Genomic DNA, 12,639 nt, shown 5'->3' on the forward strand with positions numbered 1-12,639 from the left:
AGAAAGTAAAACACAAGACACTTGTGATGACTAATTTTAGGTGTCAACTTGACTGGATTAAGGAAAACCTGGAAACCTGGTAAAGTATTATTTTAGGATGTTTCTATGAAGGCATTTCCAGAGGAGAATATGTAAGCCTGAGCTAAGTGGGGAAAATCCATCCTTAATGTGGGCAGGCAGCATCCAATCAGCTGGGGGCCCAGAAAAAACAAAAACAGAAAAGACAAGTGTCTTTCTCTGTTGGACTGGGATAGATCCTTCCTCTCCTTGGACATCAGAACTCTAGGCTCCTCTGCCTTCGGACTCCAGGTCTTATACCAGCAACCATCCAGCCTCAGACTGTGGCTTACACCATCTGCTTCCCTGGTTGTGAGGCCTTCACCGTAAACTTACATCCTTTGCTTCTGTGCATTTGGCATGCTACCATACCCTTTAGGCACTGACACTGACGGTGAGAAGGCTCACTGTAGCGCTCAAGTTGGGAGTGAAGGGCGGTGAACCTATGAAACCTAATGCTTTCAGCCCAAAGACATGCAATGTAATATTCAAACACTATTTTTAATGATACTCATTTGAGCATGGAAGTTGTAGCTCTCATAAGTAGAAAAATAGAGCCCCTTTCTCAACTTCCGTACCTCAAAGAGAAATAATAGCATAGCTAAGAATAAATTCTTAAACTCTTCTATCCCTGAAGGAAAACTAGTCTAACATGCCCTTATCTGTGTCTGGAGTTCATAACTCAGAACTTGTGTTCACAGGTGCAGAAGGATAGCCCTGCTGACCTGGCTGGGCTGGAAGATGAGGACATCATCATTGAAGTGAACGGGGTGAATGTGATGGATGAACCCTATGAAATGGTGGTGGACAGAATCCAGAGCAGTGGGAACAATGTCACACTGTTAGTCTGTGGAAAGAAGGCTTATAACTATTTTCAAGCTAAGAAAATCCCTATTGTCTGCTCCATGGCCAAGTCCCTGGATGCCCCCCCAGATTCTAAAGAAGGAAAGTTAGTTGTGCCAGAGCAGGACTCGCAGGTGGTGCCAGAGGATGACTGAGCTGTTACCGGCACCCCAGGGTCTGTAGCTCACACAGCCTGACATGGAACTTCTCATCTTTTGTATTCCTGTGAGCCAGCTCCCTAATAAGTCTCCTCTCACATTCGTGCATATCCTATTGGTTCTGTCTCTAAAGAACCCTGACTAATACAACACTACCCTGTTTCCCCGAAAATAAGACATCCTCCGAAAATAAGACCTACTTACAGGAAAGATAAGACGTCCCCTGAAAATAAGACCTAGCGCATCTTTGGGAACACACCTTAAAATAAGACACTGTCTTATTTTCGGGAAAACGGTATTTTTATCACTATCTGAAGATTCAACCTATATACACAGTAATATTTGATCATTACATATTGTAATAAATGTTAATTCCAACCCTTTGCTGCTTGCCAACACCCCACCCCAACCCCTGCCAGTCCTAGAATCTGTTGTACTCAATTTATTTCACTACTTATTATTATAACCATTAGCGGTCATTTCTGTTATGCCAAATTCTCCATCTTTACTTCTAATCTGGCAGCGCCCATAGCTCAGTAGGTAGGGAGCTAGACACATACAGCAGGGCTGGTGGGTTTGAACCCGACCTGGGCCTGCTAAACAATAATGACAACTGCAACAACAAAAAATAGCCAGGTGTTGTGGCGGGCACCTCTAGTCCCAGCTACTTGGGAGGCTGAGGCAAGAGAATCGTTTAAGCCCAAGAGTCTGAGGTTGCTATGAGCTGTGACACTGGCACTCTGCCAAGGGTGACAGTTTGAGACTCTGTCTCCAAAAAAAATAAAATACTTCTAATCCATCTTTATTCTCAGACCATCCATATGAAGAAAGTGTAACTGTCTTCAATTCAGAAGAGTCATAGAACAGGAAATATGATTTATTTATATATTTTTTTTTTTGAGAGAGAAAGAATCTCACTGTCACCCTCTCACAGCAACCTCAAACTCTTAGGCTCAAGCAATTCTCTTCCCTCAGCCTCCCAAGTAGCTGGGTCTGCAGGCGCCCGCCACAACACCTGGCTATTTTAGTTGCAGTTGTCATTGTTCAGCAGGCCTGCGCCGGTTCGAACGCGCCAGCCTCAGTGTTAGGTGGCTGGTGCTGTAACCACTGTGCTACAGGCACCTAGCCGATTCAATCTCTTTTTTAATAGGAAAAAGAACTCAGCTGGCTGTGGATTTTAGTTAAGAGGATTAGGGCCAGGCACAGTGGCTTACAGATCACTCGAGCTCAGGAGTTCGAGACCAGCCTGAGCAAGAGCAAGACCCCATCTCTAAAAATAGCCAGGCATTGTGGTTGGCGCTTGTAGTCTCAGCTACTTGGGAGGCTGAGGCAAGAGAATTGCTTGAGCCCAATAGTTTGAGGTTGCTGTGAGCTATGATGTCACAGCCTCTAATGAGGGCAAAAAAGTGAGACTCTGTCGCCAAAAAAAAGAATTAGGTTGATTTGGGGATTGTATGATCTTGGATCACCAGTTAAATTGCTGCCCACAAGTGTCCACAGCATTTGTTTAGAGCTAGGTGGTGAACAGGAAATAAGCAATGGAAGGTGAATGCAGTGTGTGTTCCGCCTCAAATCACACTGTTCAGCAGCCTGGCTAAAATTAGATTAGGGCCCTTGGTTATCAGATGTCTTACTAACCACAAGACCACATCTCCTTTCTTTCTAACTGGAAATAGCAAAAGCACAGAACCTCCTAGTTACTCATTTCAGCTGGCTTCAGACCCTTAGTAATATACTTGCAAACATTCCACATTAGAGTCTCTCTTCAAAATGTGGAAAATTATCAGACTCATTAACATGTCATACCTCTGATAGTGCGACCTGACCAGGCAAGTCAACTGTATCTGACCCGAGCAGCTCATCTTGAAGCAAAGTACAAACTCTTAATGAGATTTTATTCATTCTTCAAATATTTGGGTGTCTAATGTGCCAGGAACTATTATAGGTGTTTGTTTTATTCACTGATATATCCCAACGTTCCATTCACACACACCCTAACCTATGAAGCTTTGGGGAGGGGAAAGAATAGGTCAGGCATCTTTTTAGATTAAAGTCCACTTAAGTTAACCAAAATAGAAAAGTTAGTTAAATCATTCTATGATCATTCTTGCAAGATCAGGAGTTGGAAAGAACTATGTCAGAATACCCTTTACAACAGCTGGAGCAGTGGCCTCAGATACTTGCTTGCTTTTTGCCCACCACTGGGAAATAACTCCTCCCACTTCTGCCAGCTTCAGGGTTTTTTTGTATTGTTTTTGTTTTGTGTTTTTGAGACAGTCTCACTCAATAGCCCTTGGTAGGGTGCCAGGTCTTCATAGCTCACAGCAACCTCAAACTCTTTGCACTCAAATTATGCTCTTGCCTCAGCCTCCTGGGTAGCAGGGACTACAGGTGCCCACCACAATGCCTGGCTATTTTTAGAGACAAGTTCTCACCTTTGCTTGGGCTGGTCTTGAACTTCCGACCTCAACCAATCTACCCGCTTCAGCCTCCCAAAGTGCTAGGATTACAGGTGTGGGCCTTAGTGCCTGACCTCCAGCTTCAGTTCTTAAGACAAAGCTAGTTGGGGCAGCGCCTGCTGCTCAGTCGGTAAGGCGCCGGCCCCATATACCGAGGGTGGCGGGTTCAAACCCGGCCCCCGCTGAACTGCAACCAAAAAATAGCTGGGCGTTGTGGCGGGCGCCTGTAGTCCCAGCTACTCAGAAGGCTGAGGCAAGAGAATCGCTTAAGCCCAGGAGTGGGAGGTTGCTGTGAGCTGTGTGATGCCACGGCACTCTACCGAGGGCCATAAAGTGAGACTCTGTCTCTATAAAAAAAGACAAAACTAGTTCCATAGCTTCTTTGTCTGGTCCAGCTGTGCCCCATAGAACACAAAAAAAAAATAAATGTACTCCTCACTCCTTTCAGATTCTTGAAAATGCTCTCCACCGAAACTTACACACTTACTCAATTAAATACTCCCGGGTAGCTTCCAAAATCTCTTCCCTAGCGACCTTTCTTGTCACTGGCCTTCTCAGAGCTGGACACAATATTAACAACACATTTACATGGGAGGCATTATTCTGCACAGTATAAATATTCTCATTTAGCCCTCATAGCTGCACTTCATAATAGCTATCCCCATCTTATAACTAAGGAAACTGAGGCACAGAAAGGATACCTTGCCCAACATTACATTAGTGAAGATTTCAAGTATGGTCTGATCCAGTCAGTACAGTAAGACGATGGCCTCCAGTAATGAAGTGTCAATTAATGTAACTTTAAATTGCCTTTTTTGGGTGGGGACAACTACTTGGACTATCACCAAGTTTCTGGTCTTTTTCTATAATTATCAAATCAGGTCTCACCATTTGTTATTCATACAATTTACATTTAGTATAGTGCTTGGAATCTATTCCTATCTAAACTTAATCTTGTTTATATTCTTCTATCTTGACTAGATAATTTGAATATTAAATATACTCTCCAGCAACTCTTTTTTTTTTTTTTTTTTTGAGACAGAGTGTCAAGCTGTCACCCTGGGTAGAGTGCCATGGCATCACAGCTCACAGCCACCTCAAACTCTTGGGCTTAAGTGATTCTCTTGCCTCAAGCCTCCCAAGTATCTGGGACTACAGGTACCCACCACAATGCCCAGCTATTTTCTGTTGCAGTTATTGTTGCTGAGCTGGCCCAGGCCAGGTTCGAACCCACCTGCCTCGGTGTATGTGGCCAGCACCCTACCCACTGAGCTACGGGTGCTGCCCCAGCAAATCATTTTAAAACTTCTGAATGCATAATATTTTTCCCATATCTCCAAATTTACTAAAAGTAGGATAGGAACAAGTAGCCTATTAGAGACTTCTGTTCAGGTTGACATTGTTCCACTATCAAGTATTTTCTAGGTTTGATTGTTCAACTAGCCAAAACCAAATTTTTCTATGTTTAATATTGTTCATAAGATTATCTTGAAATATCTACTCAAAGTGTGATGAGAAGGAGTATAGGGTGATGAACTGAGTCCAAGAACTTGGGTTCTAATGCTCAGTCTTTACTAAGCTGCGTGACTCTAGCAAACCACTTAATCTGTAAGCTTCAGTTTCCTAAACCATAAGAGGCTAATGTTACCACTCATAATATTCTTCTCTCTGTATCATTTATTTTAGATGTTTCTATTATCATATGTCACAGAACAAAAACCATCTATCTTGTTCTATCTTTATGACAACACCTAGCAATGCAGATGATACGTAGAAAGCCCCAAAATATCTATTAAACTAAACCTCAGTTCTTGTGTTAAAATAAGTGCAATAGTAGGTGTTAAGATTGAGTTGGTAAGAGAAGTAAGGTTAGTTTGACTCAAACTTGGTCTTGGTGAATCTGTTTCTACTTCATTTACTAAAGGCTTACACACAGTTTAAGACTTTCTGGGCTTTTAGATGAAACTGATGGAATTTACCAATAATCTACGATTTAAAATCCAATCATTCCCTATTTTGGTAACAATTTTATTTCCAGGCTCCTGTTCTCCATAGATTTTCTCTTATCACCAACAGTAATTCTACTATTATATTTGCAAATTCTTTCAAAACCTTAAGTCCAAAGACTTAAAACTTATTTACCAATTACTTGATGTTCTGTCACTACCAATTTGAGCTTAATGATGGTCATTATGCCTCTTCCAGTTTGAAGAAAATAGTAACTCAGACCATAATTTTAGGACATGAGTGAATGGATCCATCCTTTGTGTGAATATGTGGCCTTGTATATAACTTACCAGTTTATATATGTTGTCCGTCTCTTTGTCTGCTACCAGCAATGAAGTCTGATCTCCACCCTTCCTAATCATTTCCACAACACCGTCATGATCCATAGTTTCCACAGACTCGCCATTGACAGCAATTACCAGGTCATTGTTCTTCAAGCCAGCCTCCTCTGCTGGACTTCCAGAATCTATGTTCTTGATGATTTGACCTACCCTCCCCCACCCCCAAAAATAAAGTTATCAAAAAGACTCCTAAACAAAGAAACTGGGGTTTCCACTGGAGTCCCAGGCCTTGACAAAATCAATATAAAACACACACTGAGTACAAGTACTGTCCCTTCAATCAGTATTGCAAGAAGCTTATGAAGCACCATCTGGGCTCATTTCCTATTCAGAACTCATTCCAGGAACCAACCCAGCCATTAACAGTGAAAGGGTCTTGAAGGAAAGAATGTTACTAAAAGTGACATTCAATATCGTCAAAATAGTGTGCGAAGCATTAAGGGCCAGAAAGTTCCCAGGAAGCCAGTGGGCATACTTGTTTATACCTATACTTTTTTTTTTTTTTTTTTTAACAGTCTCACTTTGTCACCCTTGGTAGAGTGTCATGGCGTCATAGCTCACAGCAACCTCAAACTCTTGGGCTCAAGCAATTCTTTTGCCTCAGCCTCCCAAGTAGCTGGGACTACAGGCACCCACCACAACACCCGGCTATTTTTAGAGATGGGGTTTTGCTCTTGCTCAGACTGGTCTCAAACTCCTGAGCTCAGGCAATCCACCCACCTCAGCCTCCCAGAGTGCTAGGATTACAGGCACAAGCCGCCGTGCCTGGCCTGTACATGTACATTTTATATAGACGCCAAGCCACAAAAAAGGAGGAAGAGAAGAATTAAAAACAAAACTTTAGGAAACCCATACTGGCATTTTAGTAGACACTGTGAATGTATTTATATAAATTCACCTCAACGCTGTACCCTTAGCCACCTTCTGACTTCAAATGTCTTTACCAGATGCCTTCAGAGATCACACTTTTGTCCCTCACTCTATTCTAATAAACTCCAGCCTCACTTTTCCAGCTAACTACTGAGTATCTCCAATAAGATCCGTCTAATTTAAGTGTTCAAATGAAAAGGCGTTCTGTAGATCCCCATCCCAAAGAGCTGTTAGTATCCCCTAGTCACCAACATTGGACAGCTGATTCTTCCCCAGCAGCCACTCCCGGTATCTAGTCAGTTGCTAAATCCTTCAATGCTGCCTTAGTATTTCCTCACATCCCTTTTCTCTAATTCCACTTCCTCTACTGTGAATGCAGTTTGTACTAGTTCCTGCCTGGAGTTCTACCTACATCACTGTGGTACCCTACCAACAGCTCTCCCTCTCCAGTCCTTCCCTGTGACACAGCTCTGCCTTCGGGTCCATCTTGATGCACATTGTAGACCAAGTCACCCCAGAGAACTAGAATGAGAGCGGGCTTTAGAAACAAACAGCCCTGAATTTGACCCAGCTGCACCACAAGTACTTGACCTTACATAGTTACCAAATCTTCAAGCCCTCAATTTCAGGAATTCTTCTGACAGAATTATTATTATAAGTAATGGAGATGTGCAAAGTCCCCAAGACATTCTAGGCTTCATTTTTCTTCTTCCTCACATTGTTCAAAAACTCTTAATTCCTCACTAATGAGCCAAATCCAAATTCGTCAAACCTAACACTGAAGTTCCCTTGCCATCTCTCTCCAACCTACCTTTCCCATTTGAATTCCTGTGCTGTACATCAGAAGCAGTTCCTCGCCTTCTTGGAATGATCTTCCTTGATCTGGCTCCACCTACTTTCCCAAATTCTACCTGTACTATAATGTCTGAGCTTAGCTGTTACTACTATAATAAAACGGTTTTCTGGTACCTTCTTACTTGTTTTACCTCAAATTACAGTCTTTTATCTGCCCTTGTATTAAGGTGCTTATCATTATCTACTTTCAGTTGTGGACATAAGTTTCTTATCTCCTCTACTAAGTGGTAGGTGCCTCGACTGAGGAATTTCTGTCTGATCACTTGATATTCACAAAGACTCTGAGGATGTTTTACAAAACACAAACCAAGTTAATATTTGATGAATTAATGTAAACATACATAATGAAAACAGCAACTTCTGGATGAATAACAAGTTTACCTGGCCTGTATCCACATTCTTTTATGTGTTCGCCTTCCCTGTTTCCTGTTGAGTTACCAGAAAGCAGAAAGGTTCCTGGCTGTGCTCAAGCCCAGGTCCCAGCCCACACCTCTACCAGCTCTGGTGGTGTGCTGGGGCTGTGCAAGGTTCTATATCCCCTCACAGCTCCCCAGAGCCAAATTCTGCACCACACTTCTCTACTTTGTGCTCATGTAGCCTGAGAGTATTCACATCACAAAAGTCAACCAGTGCTACAAACTAGGACACACAATTGGCCCAGATCCTAAACTCTTCATTCTGCTGTGGAAACGTGGACCCACATGTGACATAGGACCCAACCCAACTATGCTTCCCAGTTTCTTGCTGTCCCCCTCAATCATCTGGTAGGGAGCTGGGAGCCTAACAGCATTCAAGTCAGTAGAGTGAAGAATTGGTTGGTTACACTGCCAAGTCTTTTCCAGTGCCTTACCTTTCTGCTCTGGGCCCGCACTCAGATAGAAACCATAGCCATTGGTTCCCTTCTTCATCTCCACAACTCGGGGCTGGTGGGGTAACAGTTTCAAACTGGCTTTTTCTCTTTTGAATTGTATCTTCTGCTCACTGTGGCATTTGTCAGTCTCTTTGTCCACCAGCAGGAACATGACATGGCTTCCCGACTTCTTAACCTGCAACACAAGCACAGGTGTGGGGCGACATCAGCTGCCAAGAACAATCCTGGGGAATGAAAAGGTGCTGTCAGGAGGCACACGGTCTCTGCATTCAGCAAGAAACAGGATGCAAGGCCTGAGTTTAAGCTGTTACACTATTTCCTAACTGGTATTTCTTTGACTCTTCACTTCTGTAGTTGTTTTTCCCTTTGTTAAGTTTGACCTCACCTATACAGATGCTAACCCAGGTGGGAGCTGGACTTCAGATGCTAACCCAGAAATGTAGGTGAAGGCTAAGTATTAAAAAGAAGTAAAGGTCAACTTTCTGCATAGAGGAGGTTAATTTTCAAGGTTCTATATCCCCTCAAAGGAAAATCAAGTATTTTCCATGTGTCATGAAACCATGCTGGGACATAAGGTTTGGAGCAATAGACCTACCCATATTCTGCGTTTACCACCACATTGGTAATCTTCTACTTGCTATTAAAACATTTCAGTATCATCAGCTTAACCTTGAATTTGTTATAAATTCAGAGAGGGCTCCTGACCAGGTACAAACAAGATCCGAAAGGTAAAGCTGATGGTTCTTTAGGCCTCCTATGAAACTAGAGAAGGCCTTATTCCAAAATTCTTTGTTAGTGCCGCTTATGCCACTAATGAACCCGTCCATCCTTGCTATGAAGGGGCAGCTCAACTGGATATTCTTGCTGCTATAAACTTACCCTGTCTCCTGTCACCTCAAATGACAATGGAAGATAAGGTAAGGAAAGTTCCCATCCAGGGCATACCTTCTCAACCACTTCCTCATGGCTGGCGTCTTCTACATTCTCCCCATTCACTTCAATCACGTGGTCATCAGCCAGCACCCCAGCTTTCATGGCCACACCTTGAGGTGTGATATCAGTCAGGTATACCCCCTTTTTACCTGAAAGGCAGTAAGGATTAAACTCCATTGCACAGAAAAACCAGAAATCCTAGGTAAAGGGTTTTCTCCAAGTAATATAAAACAGAACTTCCAACTTCACAGCTAACTCAAATGGCCTTTGGCTTTTGATTTAGAATCATAGTTACAGTTTGACAAAGCATCACTCAGTGGATGTTTGTTGATTTGAATAGAATTTCTGAGCTCAACTAAATGCAATGAAGGCATCTCAGGTGGCCTTGGCTCCTGAACTGGGAAGTAACAAACCGTGCCCAGGCTGCCTCATTGTGTCATACTCCCTTTATGTTTATGGATTAGAAAGCTTCTGTCCTGATCCCTCTTCTTTAGTACTGTTACCAATCGTCATATACCAATGGACTCAAATCTCACTGAGCCAGGCTTAACAAGGACAGAGGCACAGGAGGGACAGAAAGCATGTGCACGTTTAGCTGGTGTAAAGAAGTTAATGCGGTACCTCCCTTATCCACTGGGGGTATGTTCAGGCATCCAGTGGACACCTGAAACTTCAGACAGTGCTAAACCCTGGTTAGTTTGTTTGTTTTTTAAGACAGAGTCTCACTTTGTCACCCTCAGTAGAGTGTCGTGGCATCACAGCTCACAGCAACCTCCAACTCTTGGGCTTGAGCAATTCTCTTGCTTCAGCCTCCCAAGTAGCTGGGACTACAGGCGTCCGCCGCAATGACCAGCTATTTTTTGTTGCAATTGCCACCGCTGTTTTAGCTGGCCATAGCCAGGTTTGAACCCATCACCCTCAGTATATGGGGCCAGCACCCTACCTACTGAGCCATAGGCACTGCCCTGAACCCTATATTCTTATTCATAAATTTTAATTTATAAATCAGGCACAGTAAGAGATTAACAGTAACTGAGCTAATCTTTTCAACCTCGGTATATGGTATGTCTTCACTTGAGAATGTTTCACTTAGAGGTACTTTTCAGCTTTCTTCAGCATGGTTCAAATTGCCAACATTACTACATTCTTAAGCTTGGGGCCATCATTTTTTATTAATACTTTGTATTTGTATATATGTATGGGGTACATGTGATTTTATACAGGCATACAATGACCAAGTCAGGGTGTTTAGGATGTCCATAAACCTCAAACATTTATCACTTCTTTCTGTTAGGAATATTTCAAATCTTTTCTTCTACCTGTTTTGGAATATTTATCTTGTTAACTCTAGTCACTCTACTGTGCTATTGTACATTAGAACCTATTCCTTCTGTTTATACCCATTAACCTGCCCCTCTTCAGACCCTCACACACCACACACACACACACTCACTCCCTTCCCAGCCTCTGGTATCAGTCTGCTCTCTACCTCCATGAGATCAATGTTTAGTTCCAACATATGACTGAGAACATAATATAATATTTGTTTTTCTATGCCAGAGTTGCTTGAACACAATAATAACACAACTGCACTGCAGTACTTTAACAGCCGATCTGGTAACTATTACACAACTAATGGGCAGATCATGTATGAGCTGAGGAGATGCTGGAGCAAGGGATGATTCACATCTTTGGCAGGATGGTACAGAATAGCAGGAGATTTCATACTACTCAGAATGGCTCAGAATTTAAAACTTATAAATTATTTCCAAAATTTTGCACATATTTTCAAACCATAAAGCAAAACTGAGGATAAGTTTGTCAATCTAGACAAAGGGTAGCTTCATAATGACTGACCAAGTCACTTGTAAGGAACAGTAACAAATCGCTTCCCTGAACACTTAACATCACTCCTGTTACTTTGTTATATATTTCTTACGAATAAAAGAATTTCTTCATAAAGCTAACCTAAACCATTCACCATATACATTAGCACAAGAGCCAAATAAACAGAATCTGATTGTTTACTGCTTTACTGATAATAAACTTCTAAGAAGTTCCAAGCTTCCTTTAAGCTATTGTGTTTAATAACTGACAAACTTGAGAACTATCTCCATAGCTGGTTTACATCTCTTGCTACCGGTTAAATAAGCATTGAAAATAATTTTAAATTTACTGTTGGCTTGCAGCTTTATCACTTGCCAACTTACAACCTACCCCCATGGCTTCTTCAGTACCAGAAAGAATGGCCAATGTTAGAGATGGAACCAGCTGGCTAATATCACTCTCTCATTCCAGCCCATATCTATGGTCAACTGAGCGCAGGTCAGTTTGCACCTCTGGAATTCTAGGAACAGAATTTCTAGTACTTCCTGATGGTCAGGGTTTCTCAAATCACTAGTTACCTTTTCGACTAGAGGTCAGAAAGGCACTTCAGAACAGTCTAGGCTGGACGACAGTTGAGAACACTATTTTACTGTTAGAAGAGGGTGGAGATTTTTGCTGAGTATCCTCAGCAAACATAACAGTGTCTGACAGATCAATAGGTGCTCGAGAATTTATTGAATAAATGACTACCTGGGCACTCAGATGAAAAAAAGATACCACCAGCTGGTGGCACATGCCTGTAATCCTAGCACCAGAGGCTGAGGCAAGAAGATCCCTTGAGCTCAGGAGTTCAAGACCAGCCTGAGCAAGAGATAGATGTTGTCACTACTAAAAATAGAAAAATTAGTGGAGTATTGTGGTGGATGCCTTACCACTCGGGAGGCTGAGGCAAGAGAATCACTTGAACCCAAGAGTTTAAGGTTGTTGTGAGCTAAGCTGACGCCACAGCATTCTACCAAGGGCAATATAGTGAAATTATCTCAATTAAAAAAAAAAAAAAAAAAAGATACCACTCTTACTCAAAAGCAGCTATTATAAAGAACCTCATATTTCGTGGCTCTTATTCCCATTCTTCCCTCCACCTTCACCCTAAGGAAGCCAGAAAAGACTAATAAACATCAACCCCTCTGACCCTCCTCACATCAAAGGGTCCTCAGCTGATAAACACGTGGGAACAGGAGTGCCTGGTGCCTATCCACCCTCAGCCCACTTCTGCAATGTCCTGACCCCTCATTGCACAACTGTGCAAGGCAAGGGAACGGGCAGGGAGGGGGAAAGCTGCCCCCCCAACCCCAACATCCGCAGCAACTGAAAAGTTGAAAAAGTCAAAGAACCAACCTTATCTTTCTTCTGGAATC

General features: G+C 42.5%; 1 protein-coding gene across 6 annotated transcripts in view; it reads right to left on the bottom strand.

The window, feature by feature from the left end:
- PDZK1 (PDZ domain containing 1) overlaps positions 1 to 12,639 on the bottom strand; it is a 35,927-nt gene that overhangs the window by 3,789 nt on the left and 19,499 nt on the right. For 5 of the 6 annotated variants that reach the window (XM_053592149.1, XM_053592150.1, XM_053592148.1 and 2 more), the window contains 3 exons: positions 9,407 to 9,543; positions 8,441 to 8,636; positions 5,815 to 6,011 (listed from right to left, as the gene is read on the bottom strand). In XM_053592149.1, the coding sequence (XP_053448124.1) occupies positions 5,815 to 6,011; positions 8,441 to 8,636; positions 9,407 to 9,543 (530 nt within the window). Of the gene's footprint in view, positions 1 to 5,814; positions 6,012 to 8,440; positions 8,637 to 9,406; positions 9,544 to 12,619 lie in introns of all 6 variants that reach the window. The other variant, XM_053592153.1, reaches the window with a different exon arrangement.

Source organism: Nycticebus coucang, chromosome 5 (genome assembly GCF_027406575.1).
Source record: "Nycticebus coucang isolate mNycCou1 chromosome 5, mNycCou1.pri, whole genome shotgun sequence".
Taxonomy (NCBI): domain Eukaryota; kingdom Metazoa; phylum Chordata; class Mammalia; order Primates; family Lorisidae; genus Nycticebus; species Nycticebus coucang.